This window comes from Glycine soja, chromosome 11 (genome assembly GCF_004193775.1).
Source record: "Glycine soja cultivar W05 chromosome 11, ASM419377v2, whole genome shotgun sequence".
Taxonomy (NCBI): domain Eukaryota; kingdom Viridiplantae; phylum Streptophyta; class Magnoliopsida; order Fabales; family Fabaceae; genus Glycine; species Glycine soja.
The window spans coordinates 46,514,470-46,531,960 of record NC_041012.1 but is presented as its reverse complement, the minus strand read 5'-3'; the positions used below and the strand labels follow the sequence as shown (position 1 = coordinate 46,531,960).

General features: G+C 31.1%; 1 protein-coding gene, 1 non-coding gene and 1 pseudogene across 2 annotated transcripts; 1 reads left to right on the top strand and 2 right to left on the bottom strand.

Moving 5' to 3' along the window:
* Positions 1–4,146: 4,146 nt before the first annotated feature.
* Positions 4,147–4,217, bottom strand: TRNAG-CCC. The gene has a single exon. It is a non-coding gene; the product is annotated as a tRNA-Gly (tRNA).
* A 3,016-nt stretch (positions 4,218–7,233) lies between these two features.
* LOC114375137 (protein disulfide-isomerase 5-4-like) lies at positions 7,234–15,199 on the top strand. Its single transcript, XM_028332889.1, has 15 exons — positions 7,234–7,477; positions 8,434–8,524; positions 8,691–8,785; positions 9,354–9,411; positions 10,090–10,274; positions 10,419–10,476; positions 10,875–10,915; positions 11,063–11,137; positions 12,247–12,303; positions 12,849–12,915; positions 13,059–13,202; positions 13,486–13,707; positions 14,326–14,478; positions 14,567–14,644; positions 14,725–15,199. Exons 1-15 carry the CDS (start codon positions 7,437–7,439, stop codon positions 14,800–14,802), a joined length of 1,443 nt encoding a protein of 480 aa, XP_028188690.1. The 5' UTR covers positions 7,234–7,436; the 3' UTR covers positions 14,803–15,199.
* A 129-nt stretch (positions 15,200–15,328) lies between these two features.
* LOC114375138 lies at positions 15,329–17,094 on the bottom strand (annotated as a pseudogene).
* Between the last annotated feature and the right edge of the window lie 397 nt (positions 17,095–17,491).

Genomic DNA, 17,491 nt, shown 5'->3' with positions numbered 1-17,491 from the left:
TTGAAAAAACATATGCAATTTGTATATATCAAGTCTTTTTTTTTTTTTTTTGGTTTCCGATGCCATGGCTGTGCATTAAATCTTTTACACTAGAATAACAGTAGTATATATATGGAACTTACTCAATCTGTTATGAAGCAAAGACTACGCATAAAAAATGGAAAGCATAATATGACTAATAGAAAGGTGCAAATAGTAAATGGCAATAAGCCAGATATGATAACTTAAGAGGTAATTTTATTATAAAAAAACTTAAATATATTTTTATCCTAAATAAATATTCAATTATTTATTTATTTTTTAACAAATTTTTTTCATTAAGTTCTTAATAAAATAATAATTTTATTTTTTATTCTTAATATTTTATTTTAATCCTTAATAAATTAATGAAATTTATATTTAATAAATAAGTGAATTTTATTTTAATCTCAATTAATTACAAATGAAAAAAAATCATGAAAAAAACATAGAATTTCTTAATTTATCTAGGATTAAAAAAAGTGTTATGCATAAAAAGTAAAATTGTTATTTTATTAGATACTTAACACAAAATAAAAATTTATTAAAAAAATAAATGCAAAAATTAAATATTTATTAGAAATAAAAACATATTTAAGAAAAAAAATCAATCGTAAATGCATTTATCAATCATATATCCTTTCCGCACACTATTTGGTTTAAAAAAAAAAGTTAAAACGTGACGATTATAAGTTAATAACGTGACAATTAAAATTACCTAAACAAATTGAATATTACAAATTAATTTTATTAATAAATTTTAAAGTAGAACAGAATTATACAAAAACTAACAATATTATCAATAAAATTTCAACTATAACAGTAATTAAAAATAAACGAACAATATTATAAATAAATTTTCAAGTATAACGGGAATTAAAAAAAAAATTACCCGGTTTGTAGATGCAGCTTCTATGTGTTGATGCCCAAAGCCACTCACTTTCCTCGTTTGACATCACCTTCAATTGCAACAGAGAAACAATGGGGAGTCACAAATGAGTTTGTACATTATGACTTTGTTGAATAAAGTTCCACCGGATATATGGCGATTCTGTCATCCTACGTCATAAAAATAATTTCTGTTGTGTAAATATTTTTTTTCCACATCATTTTTGTGTATATATATATATATATATATATATTAATCCTATTTTCGTAAAAAAAAAGCCTACGAATTTAATGAATTGATTGTCTTATTCTAAGTGCCTGCCGTCTTATACGAAATAGGGAACAGGAAAAAAAAATCAATCATTTGTGCAGAAAGGATAAAAAACCAAATAATGAGCGTAACCACATTGCAACACAAACAAAATAAGAATTTGTTCTAAAAACGAAATTACAATTTTTTGCATAATTTCTGCTCTTCAATTAATATAACTAATATAAAGCTAATCATCACGTATACCACATGAAATTTCTTGCGAAACCTACATGGTATGCTGTATATCATTTTCATCGTGGTTGCGGGGTAGCTAAAAGCTTAAAATATAAAGGAAAGTGTTGACATCGCTTTTTTATGATTAATTTCAAGCGTTCAGAAGTGATAGTTTTTTCTTTTTTGTTATCATTAAAACTTGTACTTTTATATTTTTAGTAAAAAAATATATTTTGCAGAGACTAAGAACTCCAAGATTCAAATTATTACTAAAAGTAAAATGTATCTAAAATTGTAGTCAACATCTACTACAATTAACCAAGTTAACGTTAGTAGACTTTGCAAAGATATAAATTGAGATTGCCATCAGATATTTAGCTAATATTCAGTACAACAATTGCAAGAGAAATTTTAAAAACAACAATGTTACGTTTGCAATTGCATCATTGCATGACTCCCTTTTCCCCTTCACAGTAATTTTGTGATCCTAGTCTTTTAGCTAATTAATTTTCTCCAATCATTAGTTATTAAAAAAAAGTCTTCCTCAACAAAATTTCCAACAATATTCTCCTCTTGACTATAACTCCTTCTGACATAATTGGAAGGAGACTGTATTTCCAACAAAATTAAGCCCTCACATGCAATGGGAGGTTGTATTTCTTCTGCTAAGGAAAAAAAAACTTATTTTTAAAGTGACATCACGAAGTATAGAAGTCTTTTTTCTTTATTGACAGCAATTGTAAATTTTCACACATGCATACACCATTTTTTTTATCAGCTTGAAATAGATTGATATCGGTTGGATAGATTTTCCTGACTAAATTGATTAAGTTCATAAATTTAATAATTTAAAGAACGTCCAAATTATTTAAAATTTAATATACATAATTACAAATATAAGAATAAAATTAAAATATGCTAACAGTGTAAAATAAATACTCTGACATTCTATTATAAATTTTCGTGTATAATTAATAAGATTGCTAACTTTTGTTATAATTATTTTATAAATCCATATTAACTAATTTTAATTAATTGACAGTATAAAAATATTTACACTAATATTATATCTTTGTTTTTTTTAAAAGACGCTAATATTATATAAAAAATAAACTTTTAAGAAAATATTGCAAGATTTAAGAATTAAATTTATTAAACCTATTTTGTAAAATGATATTGTTAAGGGGTCATTTACAATGTGTGCAAAATAAGCAGCTGTTATTATTAGGATTGCTGGTTCCTTAATCGGGTTTGACAAATTCTCAGCGAAATAAAACTGAGCTTATGCATTACAGAGGAAGCAGCACTGCCAGCACATTACACATATTGTGCATAAATTCTTCCCCCTATCGAGCATCTTAATTTATTTTTTCTAACCCTTATTATTATGCATTGAGGTTTATTTATTTTCTGAAGTGATAGCAATATCAAGTTGCTTACATAAAAAATGATCAATTTTCTAGCATTTCAATAAATTAATTCCTGGATTTTCTAGCTTAGCTAGGTTAACCAACGCCAACAACTCTATACTAATATTAAGAAATTACATATGGCCAGGATGTGGGGGAATATATATATATATATATATATATATATATATATATATATATATATATATATATATATATATATATATATATATATATATATATATAATCGATTATGAAAATAACTACCAACAAATTTGCACAAAGGGAGCCAGCTGCTCGATGGATCAGTAGGTATATAAGTACAATTTTTATGGTCTTTACAAGTTCCAATAAAGCAAGGAAAAGAAAATAGAAATGAGCATACTTTTTCTTGTTATGCATATCTAACTTTCTAAGGTGCAGGTAGCTAGTTTAGTATTTTTGAAAATGATTTGAGAGTTTTTAAGGAATATGCTGGAATCAATAAGAGTTTTTATAATTTTGAGAAAAGAAACTCTCTTGCATGGCCTTCATCCAGCCATGTCTTTTTCAGATAACTTATTTCCCCTATGGTTAATTAAGTCTAAAAAGTCCTGTCTTTTCATAATAAAAAAAAATATTCTAGAGGGAATTGAAGCTAGCCTTCTTTATTGAGACACCCATATTAAAATTGTGCCACCATAGTAATAAACTTTCCAGGAATGGCAATGGATGGCTCTAGAGTCTATAATCATGTATCAATGTGAACACGAGAAGGTGTGTTACTCGATCGGTAGAAATTTCTTGTGTAGGAACCACAAGCCACAAAATCAATGCATGACATTCTGTTTGTCATTTAACAGAGTTTGGTTGCCATGAGGAAATTAAGAAGGTAGCCTTATGTGTTTTTTATAGAAGAAAAAAGTTTGTTTTTTTTTTTAAAAATCTTAGACTCATTTTTAAATGTGTTAATCACTAATTTCTCTTTTTACTCTTATTTTAGTATGAAGTCTATTAATAATAAATTTAAGCATTCTCCTTACAAGTACATTATTCATTGAGGGACAAATCTTCCTTAGGGGACAAGATTCTTTTTAAAAATATATACATAATTATAAATCATCCCTATAATTTGAAACATAATTAAAAAATAATCAATTGTATTAGTATTACCTTTACTAATTTTAAATGAGTATTGTCTTCATAATTTAAAATTTCTGAAGCCATCACATTGCCTAATCTCTTAGATTACAGACTAGAAGGAAGTTCTGGTCTGAGAGACGAGAGTATATGCAATAGGTTCGTTACTTTCAAGTAATGTATTTTTCTCTCTTAAAAAAAGTTAATATATTTTTCTATACAATTTGCGCATCCAGGGAATCGAACCCTGGTCAGTACCGTGGGAGGGTACTATGATACCACTACACCAGATGCGCTTGTTGTTAATTTTGTAGCAGACTGTTATAAAGTTACATATGTATACTTAACGATAAAAAACATGGCTTCTTTTCGCTCCCAGCTGACGGCTGAATATTATATCCCTCACAAATTATAAATTTATATGGATATTATTAGATAATTTTTCTTGGGTATGTTAGATAAATTTTAACAATATATAAAAAAATTCTTATATTTTCATAAAAGATCTTAATGTGTTATTTTTACATTAATCTCGTGTTGATATTTTTAATCATTTCAGGAATTTTTTATTTTTACATTAGCCATGTGATTTAATTTTTATTCTTTTGATAGTTTTACTAACGTGTTATTTTTACATTAATCATGTGATTCAATAGAATAGTTTAATTAAACAAATGCATAAATAATATTTCAATATATACTCTGGTAGCAGCCCAAGTGAACTTGTTTAACTGGAATAATTAGCCCATTTATTAATTTCAGTTGAAGTGGAAAAGAAACTCGATGCATGAATAGAGGTAATTGCTTCATGTACCTCATATTTTGCTTCCTTGAACTCATAGGAAACTTTAAAGTAAGTAAATGGACAAATATGTCCTTCTTTGTCTATTTCACTTACTAAACACCCATTTCCCTGTGTTGAACCCCATCACCTGTTTCCCTCTCCATTGCTTTGAACCTAAGCACCTTTCCCTTTCCCTTATGTTGTCACACCTTTGAAGTAGGTTTTTGCTTCTTTTTTGACATTTGTTTGGCTTATGATTAGTGCTCGAAGAATGTAAGCCATAATAGATAGATAATCAGGTAACCTAATTATAGATTACCAAATCCGTAATGATTCTAACAAGATTTTAGATTGAGTAATCTGGAAAATCAAAATTCTAGATTACTCAATCTGGAACATTGATGGAAATGATACAAATCTAGTAATCCATAATTAAGTAAGCCTAATTTTGAATTGCTTAATTTGAAATACTTTTTTTTGGATTACCAAATTAGTAACAAAAAAAATTAACTTTGGTTTTTTTTAATTCCTTAAAGTTTTATTTTTTTTAATTATTAATATGTTAAATTACTCATTTGTGCATTAATTTTTTTTATTATTACAAAATTTAATATATATTAAATTTTGTAATAGTAAATATTTTTTATTTTAAAAAAAATATACGGATTAAATAATTTGTATGATTTATATCAAAATTAATTGTGATAAAATTTATTATTTAAATTTACATACGCATTAAATATACATTAGAAATTTTAGTGTTATGTATAGCAACATTATTTATTTTGTAACGTAATTGGTTCATTAGCTCAGTTGGTTAGAGCGCGTTGTACGAATAACCTGAAAGTCACAGGTTCTTCCGTAAAATCTTACGGAAGAACTTCTTTCGTAAAAGTTTAGAAGAATATCTTTTGTAACATTGTTACGAAATATGGTCTTTCGTAAGAATGTTACGCAAGGAGCTTCTTCCGTAAGATCTTACAGAAAAAGCGTGAAGGGTAAAATTGGAAAAAAGGGGAAATGCTAGGTGCACCAGCAATACTGCTGGTTACACCTAGCAACACCCTTCTGTGAACTCTCAACATAATTAGCCCATTTCTTAATTTAAATGATATTATTAGAAATTTATCATGCCTAATTGCCTTTGTATAGGGTTTTTTACGATTTTTTTAGGCAAATATTTTTATGATTTAAAAACTAGGCTATATGCAATTTTTTAACTCAAGAATAAAAGTGGCTAAAATCCAATAAAATACCCTGTTTTTACGTATATTATCCATTACACCCATGCCTTCCGTAAGACATGAATCATTTTTCATGAGAATGAATTTGTTATGATATAGTTGTGAAGAGAAGTGTTTGAGTGTTGTTCCAAGATGACAGTGGAAGAAAGGAGGTATCTACAAAAACACTTTAACATCCAAGTCATTATGAGAATGCAAAGTGTAACAATACAAAAATAATGTGTGTACTTAGTGCCATTGATTTTATGCTCCATATATATATATATATATATATATATATATATGTGTGTGTGTGTAATTTCAATTAACATTATCTATAGAATCTCCTAAGATTGGTTGTATTGCAGTACCTTGAAACTTCCTTTGTTTTGCAGTGTCTCCAGACCTTTCTAACCAGACAATATGTGGCTTTCCAATTAGGAGTTAGTTTTCCTTTAGTGATGATTTTGATTCTGATGACAATCATTCTTGAGAAGAGATCATTACTCCATAACATCTTTCATAGGATTCTTTTATTATGTTGAAGGGAAGCTATTGTCTTGCAGCCATGGTTTGAATGTTGTTCATCATCCACATTTGGTTTATTAGATCTAGCTCTTCCAGGATGATTTTGCTGTTGCTACTCTCCTTGAAATTCTCTAATCCAACATGGCTCATCAATTTTAACTGAGGGGATAAATCCTACCTCATATGTTAGTTTAAAAGAGAATTTGCATATAGCTAAATAGAATATCGTTCGATAGGCCGATATATCAAATATTGTTCAACTCCTTTTTATTTTATTTTATTAAGTGTATAGACATGGATGTGTGTAATCATATTAGTATATTTTCAGTTTTTTTAGAGGAAATACATTACCTTTTAATGCATTCCAACATCCTTAGAAATATTTTAACAAATCAAATACTATAGTTTTGTAACAAATTTCTCTTATAAATTAAGTTAGAATAATATATTAGTACATTTTATATATAAAGTATGAATACATTATTACTACTTGTACTCCTCAAATGGTTTTTATGAATATTTTTTAGGCAGTTGATAAAAAAGTATGAATATATTATTATAAAATTTAAGGGTTTAATAATATTTTTTATTGCAACCCTTAAACTATACGACATACATTATAATTTCTTATTGTTTATTTTCTTGCTTTTTTAGACAAAAAATTGGCTCTACAGATACAGAGATATAAAAAATTAAAAAAATATAATAGTAATAATAATAATAATAATAATATTGGCGCATAACCGAGTGAGAGTGACACCAGAGCGCGGAGTTTTAGTTAGTATTGAACGAAAAACTCACAACGGAAAAGCTAACAGTTGAAGAAAAGCTCCTTCTCCTTCTCCTTCTCCTCCTTCGATCTATTACCATCATTACACTCTCAATTCTCAAATCTCAACCCCTTTGGGCTTTGAGCTTTCTCAAAATTCTCCTTTCCTTTTCCATTTTTCACGTGAAATTCATTCCACTTTCTTGCAACCATGATTTCCTCAAGCAAAATCAAATCCGTCGATTTTTACAGGTTAGTATCTCCCTCTCATCACGCGTTTCTATGTTTTTCCCCCTTCCAAATTCGTGCATTTCACGCTTTTTGGATCAGCTTTGTTCTATCTATCAATGCCAATGCAGCGAATTGTATGTTTGCGTGCGAATCTTCAGTTGCAATGCCGGTGCTTCCGTCAATTTGATCACAATTTTTTTTTTACCGATTGCTTCAGATAATAATTACCGTCTCTGTTATTTGAACAGTCGTTCCTATATATGAGGCTTTCGTAGCCTGCGACTGTGTGTCTTGGTCTGTAATTCATTTCGCTTTGATGCTATTATGCATTTAATCGAGATTTTAAAAAATGGTCGCAGTCGCGGTTTCGTCGCATTCCTTGATATTGTGGAAAATTGCAAATAACTGCGGCCAATGTGGCCACAATTGCGGCCGTATTACGGTCGGACACTCCAGAGTCCAGAGACCTTGAAGTTGCAGCTGAAAACACTATCGTGGGCTGTCTTTTAAAACCTTGCGATTGGATTAAATGGTTTTGCATTTATTTTTATGTTCTGTGGAGAATGATTTGAGAGAAATGTGCAGCATAAGAGAGCAATGATGCGGTATTTACTATTTAATCAGTGTCTATATGCAAAAAATGATGGCAAAAAACGCACCTCTTAATAATAACTTTTTTATGTAAATCTTTGGCAACAAGAAATAAAGTGAAAACAAAATGATATTTTTGTAACTATTTATGAAAACTTGCCTTCCAAAAAAAACTATTTATGAAAACTTAAAACAAGAAATGAAAGCAAAATGTTTTCTGAAACCAAACAGGCAAGAATGGCATATGTTATTCTGAGGGAGAGTCGAATAAGGAATTAAATCACTCAAGTTTAAGGACTCAAAATATATAGGAGTGGATTTGTGAATGCATGTGACGTTATCCCTTTGCAAATAGATATGTGTTTACCTGTTTCTTCTGTCTACAGAAAAATCCCTAGAGATTTAACTGAGGCATCATTATCCGGAGCAGGGCTATCCATAGTAGCAGCTCTCGCCATGATATTTTTATTTGGAATGGTCTGTAGCTTTTACCACTAATATTTATGTTTATGGCATGTGAAGCCTTCATGCATGTGTTCTGGATTGATATTAGGTCTCATGCCTCAATTTGGTTTTGACAAATTTTATCTTAGATTTGGTTATCAAAATTCATATTGACTTATATCATGCAACTGTGTTGCAGGAGCTTAATAGTTATCTGTCTGTCACCACCTCTACACAAGTGATTGTTGACAAGAGTTCTGATGGGGACTATTTACGTATAGATTTTAATATCAGGTAGAAGGCTAAATAGGCATTTGATATCTTTGAATATGCAAAATATTGGTAGCTGCATGGTTTTCTCCACCTGGGCTTGGTATACAGCATAGAACTTGGGTTGCATAATATTTGTATACCATCACTTGTTATCAAGAATGTGCAACTCTCCATTAGAGAATCTAATTCTTAGGGGTTTGATAACTTGTTCATCAAAATATTGGTTAATTTGTTGAAGAAAATGGTTTGTAATTTGACTTCTTATTGGACAGAAATTATTTCCTTCAAGGAAGAGGTTAAAACTTTTCAATTTCTGGATCAATGATGTTCATATAGTGCACTTATTTCTTCCTTTCGAGCTCCTTTTCAAACTGGAATTTTATATATATATATATATATATATATATGTTTGATACATTGTGATGGTCTGTGAAATTGACATGAAATCCATGGTGATAATTTTGTTTGTTATGTCTCGTGATTTTTCTCAGAGTTTATATTCCTTGTTCAATTTAATATAATGGCTACTTATGAACTCTCCTTTTCTTTATTAATTGTTTCCTGCTGATGGCTCCAATTTATATTGTAGTTTTCCTGCCCTCTCCTGTGAGTTTGCAGCAGTTGATGTGAGTGATGTGCTGGGCACAGTAAGTTTCTATTATTCCATTTGATCATCTCTTGCAAAAATGATTTATGCTTCTGGTTTAAGAAATTTTACTTTAGTTTTTAATAAGTTAAATGTGTCATATTCCAAGTTGACCATAGTGTAGTTAAACTATCTTTAAGACAGAGCAAAAACCATTAATATCTCCTTTTATTTATTATTTCCATTTGGTTAATGTAATAAGGTCATAAAATGTTAGTTTGTTAGCTCTAATACCAATGTATCAATGAAAATATTCATTACAATTGAGTAACCAAGTATTAGCTAAAAATGAGGATACTATTCATTGAAGGCGCTTTTTATAATTTTGTGAACCCAGGCCTAAACAACCTGTAATTAACCACTAGAAAATGTTTTTTATTGGTTCTTCTAGAAATTCCATTTTTATTTTATAAAGATACCTTTAACCTTCAGAATATTTATTCATTGTTAGACTTTCAAAATTTTATATGCCATATTTGCCCGTTAAGTGTGAAGCCAGGGCACTGAAACATAAAAAGTACTTGACATAGATTTAGTGCTTCTTTTGGCACTATTCTTTATGTTCTAAATGAAATCCATCTTTTTATGAACCTTATTATTTCCTGTGCTATAATACATTTTTATCTTTGGTTTGTTGATATTTCATCCTTGTCCTTAATTTGTGACCTCTTGTTTTCAGAACAGGCTGAATCTAACAAAAACAGTTCGCAAGTTTTCTATTGATTCAAATTTAAGACCTACTGGTGCTGAATTCCATTCAGAACCAGCTGCTAACAGCATTAAGCATGATAATGAAGTAAATGAAGAATCTGTTGAAGGTTCTGTTGTACTCAAAACACAAAATTTTGATAAATATGCTCATCAGTAAGTGGGTTAATCATGTAATTCATTCATTTGTTGTTTTTTTGAGTTTCAGTTATTTGAGAGTTGAATAGTTTTTTTTCTTTTCTGTCTCAGACTGCACAATATTTTTGTATCATTAACCCATTTTGGATAACCTTTTTGCAGGTTTCCAATTACAGTTGTTAATTTTTATGCTCCTTGGTGTTACTGGAGTCAACGCTTGGTAATTATTTTATCTTCATTTCTTGTTTTCTCATCACTTCAACAAATAAGGTGTTCCTGATGTCTTTATTGTTGTCTATTATCAATAAATTTATATTCCTTAAGAAACAAGAATTCCCTTAGGCAGAAACAATTCAGTAGGGGTAAAGGCTAATTTGAATGCTTAGTTCAATGCAACCTCATCAACAAATACACTTTAATAGTGACTAATCCCACTTCATGATGCAAAAGCTTTGAAATGATTTGGCAATCAAAGTGTGTAAGTGCTACATAGTGCATATCATCTGCCATATAAGATGATTGATGAATTACTTAATCCTGGTTAAAGAAATCATGTAGAAGGTCTTCTGCTTAATGTTTGAAGGTTTTTATGTGACACTTCCATCTCTTTCCTTTCAGAAACCATCATGGGAGAAGGCAGCTAAAATTATTAAAGAGAGGTACTTTAATTTTTACTGTGCTTGTCTCATTCCTAGAAATTGCACTTTAGAAAGTTTACCGTGTCATCTCCTTTGTTTAATTGGTAATTATCTTAGCATCACTATACTAATTTGATGTCTTATTTGTACAATTGCATTTTTATGTAGATATGATCCGGAAATGGATGGTCGTATTATTTTGGGGAGGGTAGATTGCACTGAAGATGGAGACTTGTGCCGGAGGTTCCCCTTTTTTAAGAATTCAGTTTCTTACTTGTAGCTGATTTAGTTATCTCCTTGATCTTTCTGTTGTATTGTTTTTTTTGGGTGAATAACTTTCTGTTGTATTTATTTATAGACAATTTAAGTTTTTCTATCCTTTACAATTTTACTGAGTCATATATGGACTATCTTGAAAGTTTTTACCTTGGATGAAAGTACAGAGATAAGATAGTTATAAACACAATCATGCTGATGGATTGGTGAAAAAAAATTACTAGAGTTAAACTTTTTGGTGGAAAAAAAATTGGAAAGAAACAGGGGATAAGTTCCTTGTCACCCAGCATTTTGTTCTCCTAGAGTTTGAGTTTTGTGAATGTGGACAAAGTGCAACAAAATGATGTGTAGGGAATAGGGATTAGAAAAAGGACTTGATTTTCATTTTTACCATTAATAAAATGTGCTTTAATCAATTGGTCTCACACATCACTTATTAGTTAATACTTAGAGGCAATTAAAGCAAGAGAGTAGATTTTTTAAAATGGATGAAAAAAGAAAACAATGGGAGTATTTGAAATGTATTAAATATTAAACATTGAATTGAAATGAGATACATTTTGTATCTACCAACCACATATAGAGAGAGGAGATTGAGAGAAAAGAGACTGGATAATAATCTCTTAACTATTTGGATGTGTTGCATGTGTTTATATGATCATGAAACCTAGAGCACTAACCCTTATTTATACTAATCATAATCCTACTAAATAGGAAACCAGATAAAGGATAATCTAAGATATGATCAGGATTCAGGATAACAATGGATATTTTCATATATTCTAACAAAGATATTCATTCTTTTGTAATGTATTCTGTCATTGCATACAGGAGTTACATCCAGGAGGTTAGAATCATGTCAAAATCATGGATTATTACAAACAAATCTTATGATATAGGTTTATAGATATATGCATAGCTTAATATGAAGATGGTGATGAGCTTTAACCATACTTATTAAATTATCTTAATTGAAAGTACATGTTCTTCATTGTAATTTGATATTTCCTTTTGTCATTTTTGCTAACTTTGCTACTTTTTTCCTGGGTTTTTTTGCTATTCATCTCAATATCCAGCCATCACATACAAGGGTATCCTTCAATTCGTATCTTTCGTAAAGGAAGTGATGTTAGGTAATAATACAAGATCTTTATTGACTTTTTTTCTTTCAGAATAGCTTTCGTCTGCTTTCCATTTTTGAGGTATTATATGCTTGTTTATTTGCTTAATTACATTACATTTTTCCATGGGAAGGCTATATAGGTTTTGTTCCTTCTAAAAATTATGGTAATGGTCCTCAAATCTTTTCTAGAATGGGAATAATGTTCAAAGGTCAATAGTAATGACAGAAGAATGGGAGGATGTAAGGATGCTAGTATTGGAATAGGTACATGAGCTTAATTTTGAAAGGAAGATCATATGGGAATTTTTGATGTGAGATGTCCTATGTAGTAGTAATGAAAGATAACTTGTAGCTGCTACCGTTATTTTTCCTCCTTGAACATCGCAGCAGTAAATCATTCTATCTGTGGTAATGTCAATTCAACGAAATCTGCATGATAACATCTAGATAGCTATTGTTTATGTACATCCAGAATATTGAACCTCTTTGGTCTGTGATTGGGTTTTTAAAGTTTTGGATTTCTGGTCATATCTAGTCATCTTTTTCCTATTTCAGAAGTAACCATGGACATCATGATCATGAGTCCTATTATGGAGATCGTGACACAGATAGCCTAGTCAAGGTACACATATATTTAGTTTAAATTATCATTATTTGAATCAAGTTTAACTTAAAAGGGTCTACTCAATGCTTTTAAATGTAATTGAACATCACTTTTTTACCATTAGAGTGAAACATGCCTGATATGAAGTATCCCCCCTGCAGACAATGGAGAATTTAGTTGCATCTCTCCCTTCAGAATCTCAGAAGTTACCTTTGGAGGATAAATCCGATGTTGCGAAAAATACAGAAAGACCAGCACCATCAACAGGAGGGTGTAGAATTGACGGATATGTGCGTGTCAAGAAGGTATACTCCTGTCTGGGTAAAATTAACCTTCTACTTTAATGTAGAAAAACTCCAGTGCTTTCTTGTTTTCAGTGAGGATGAACTAAGATTCAAGTTGCTCTGGAAATAATTGATACATTTGGTTCCTACCTTGTTTTTAAATTTTCTTTTGCTTTTAATAGAAGCTTTAGTTGTTAATGTTAAAATAAAAGAAATAAATTGAATAGGGGATATGACCTCATATTCTTTCTTTTTTTTTAAAAAAAAAATTATGCTGAAATATAAGCTATTTTGCTCTCTGCAGGTTCCTGGAAACTTGATCTTCTCAGCTAGATCCAATGCTCATTCCTTTGATGCTTCTCAAATGAACATGTCACATGTCATAAACCATTTATCTTTTGGAAGGAAAGTATCACCTAGGGTCATGAGTGATGTGAAGCGCTTGATACCTTACGTTGGTAGCAGCCATGACAGGCTGAATGGTCGATCATTTATCAATACACATGATTTAGGAGCAAATGTTACTGTAAGTTAATATAAAAACCTCTAGCTTAGTAACTTTTTTTTATGAGAATGTGACTTTTTATGGTTGCCTCAGCATGTTTAATTATTAATGGACAAATTATATTGACCTGCATATGCCATAGTAAGATGTAATAGATAGCAAGAATGCCCCGGGCCTGATGAAGTTCTATTCATTTTTGAGACTATAATACCTTTTTGTCCTCTATAAACCACATTCCAGCACCATTGTAGGATAAAGTGGGGCCTTCCCACTGCTCCTTCACTCATAATCTGGAAAATAATTTTGACACATTACAGAATGCTTCTAGACCTCTACAATAAAAATACAGAAATCAATAAAACTCGTTGTTACTTTTACCATTTAAAATGTGCGAACTTGTTGAACCTAATTATGTTTGGGTTATTATCTTGTATGCATCTGTAATCTCTGTTTGAAGCATCCAAAAGTATAACAAATGAAAAGAAACCAACATGGAGGTGGAGGCGATAAAACCATTTAGAAGCTCCTTCAACATAATAAATTATTCAACATGGAGGTGGGGGCGATAACTACAGAAAGACAAGCATCTCTGATGCTTGGAGATTTATTTACACATTTATCTGATATATGTGGCTGCAGATGGAGCATTACCTTCAGATAGTTAAAACAGAGGTGATAACTAGAAAGGATTATAAATTAGTTGAGGAGTATGAGTACACAGCGCACAGCAGTGTGGCACAGAGTTTACACATTCCTGTTGCTAAGTTCCATCTTGAGCTCTCCCCCATGCAGGTCTGCTTATGGAGATTATAGATTTGAATAAGTTTCTGCTTTTCCTTTTTAACATTTGGTTGGTTTACATGTTTATTTTTATGATCAGGTCTTAATAACGGAAAACCAGAAGTCCTTTTCTCACTTTATCACAAATGTCTGTGCTATTGTTGGAGGCATTTTCACGGTTTGTATCTCAGATATTGTGGTTCAGTGCTTGTAGTCTCCTCTATTTGTATGGTTGACGACTCATCTCTGTGGTTTCAGGTTGCTGGAATTATGGACGCGATTTTGCACAACACTATAAGACTAATGAAAAAAGTTGAGCTTGGCAAAAATTTTTGATAAGTAGTTGACAATTTATTATAGCATAGGACTTTTTTGATTTCGCTAGATCCAATTTAGCGAGGAGGCCTTTTGGCAGATTGTTATCAATAGATCCACCATAAAGTATAAAATATTTTTTTTTTTAGTTTTTGATTCAGCAAAATGATCATTACATGGATTGGGAACTCCATAAATGCATCCTGTTTTTGCCTCCACTAATTTTTTGCACTTGGTTATGGTTGATAAAAAATGCTGCTGTGATATAGGATGATTAATGATTTTTTTTTTCTCTTGCTTTTGACTCCATTAATATATTATATAAACTTGGTTACTTGCATAAGAGGTGAGGGGAGAGCACCTCAGGTGGAGAATGAATAGGTAGCGAACATGACATCACAATTCACGCTCGGCAGCATATGCTTCAGTACGTAGGGAGCAATTGAGCAAAATTAAGTACCTTAATCTGCCATATTTACTGACTCTATTACAATTAAAAATGGTTTTATTTATTTCAAGTTCAACGTATGGAATATATTCTTACAAATTACAATCATCAAGTAAGAAGCACACAAAAGGGTGCATATATTGTCAGCTTATTTCTCAGTTTTCACAAGCAAATATCAAATAGCTAGCATACCAACTTTGGACCAAACGGCCAGTTCAATAATACTGAACTCAAAGTATAGGATTCCATAAAAAAAGAAATTGTGGAAAAAAGAAATATACTGAACCACTCATATATCATACACTCCACTCAAAGAAAAAACCAGAACTGAAGCAATGAATGCTCCAACAGAACCAGCAAAGTTGAACAAGATTGAAGAAGCATCATTATGAGGAGGAGAAGGTTGATCACTAACAGGAGCTGGAGTGGGGTTACTTGTTGCTGGAGAAGGAGCCTCTTGCTGAGGAGGTGCTGCCACTGGAGATGGTGGAGGTGGAACCTGTTGCTGAGAAGGTGCTGGTAATGGAGCTAATGACTGTGTCAAAAGGGAAGGAGAAGGAGCAGGAGACGAAGGAGAGGGAGGGCTTGTTTGGTTTGTGTTTTTGTTGTTCCTGTCTGCCAGCACAATCACCACAAGCTTCTCGTTTTTGAGACAGCTGTTTTTGTTTCCACTGATGAAGTTGTGAGGCCCTGATTGGTTGAGCTTGATGACTGTGTGGCCACCAGAGAATTTTTTACTATCCATCAGTGTTGCAACTGGCATAGTCTTGGCTCCTGACTTGAATCACTGAGTCTTGACCAGAAGGGTAATTGAACACTGCAATTGGCAAAAGTGTAAATTGAAATGTAACTCCACCTTTCTAATGAAGAACTGGAATTTTTTTTAATTCAAAATGATTGATTGTGTCATTTTACTTGGGGCAAAGTTTTAACATTCTAGTGTTGGCAAGTGTTAGGTACAACACAATGTTTCGATCCTTTGGATTAGTGTAGCACTATGGTCCAAAATTTCTTAAACTTCCGACTAGGTAAAGCTATAAAGATGTTTTTTTATCCATAAAAGAGAGAGAATGAGAAAGAAATACTTTCTATTGAGTTAGTTTTTTTTTTCTTTTTTTTTTTTCTGAATTGTCTCAAGAAAGAGCCTAAGACACCAATGGATTAATACTCATAAAGGGAATCAACTAACACGTTCTCTAATAATGACAGTAAAACTTTTATATTGTCAGTATCAAATACTATTTATTATTAAATGACAGTAAAACTTTTATATTGTCAGTATCAAATCAATGGTACACGCAAAAACTATATATGTTGTAACAAAATAATTAATTCCATAAATCTCTCTAAAAAATGTCATTTAATTAGTTTAGAACTAGTTAAAAGGGTCCCACTTTTTACCCTTGCCTATGACAAAAGTTAAAACCAATGGAGACATTCATACGGTTGGTAACTTGGGATCAAATAAGAACTTACCTAGAGAGTCTCCTACTTGAAATCGGCTCTTTTGTGCCCTTGATCGTAAGGGTTGGAATTGGGGTCACTTGGGACACCCCAACCCTTTTTGGCCTCCAACTACAAATTCATAGGCATCACCCTTATGCACCATCAGCAAGATACAGAACAAGCCCAAGGCATGGACTACTTCATTAGACCTTAACATGATGGTAGCCATTGGAGAGGAATATCAATGAGGAACTAAGAAAGGACAAGAGGGTATTGCAACCAAATGCTGGAAATGTTGAAGATACAGTGATGCATTAAACTAGACCATCATGGGTTTTTGTAGGCACCAGATGCATGGAAACTTTACGAACTGTGGCAGAGAAGCTTTTGAAACTTTTTCACATTCGCTCCTCTCTTTGGGTTACTTTGATTCTGGAGCAAAGCATAACTTCTCTTTCCTTGTTAAGAGTAATTTCTTTGAATCTTTTACACATGAACGTGCGTCGGTTTATACTTTGCTTATAGGCATCTTATTTCTTTTGCACATACAAATTCAAGAAAAGCTGAGATCATCTTATTTCAATGTCAAAATTAATACTTTGTGCAAAAAAAAATGTCAAAATATATTACATTTTTTTTAGCAAAATTAATACTTTGGGTATCTAACATTATTCATTAATTTAATTTAGTCCTCCATTTTTTTTCTTCTAGTTTTGATCTTATAACTTTTAAACGTCTAACAGATCAGCCCCTTTTATTAGTTTTGTCAATAACTTGTCATTTGTTGGTATGTGGTTTCACCTTTCACGTCCACGG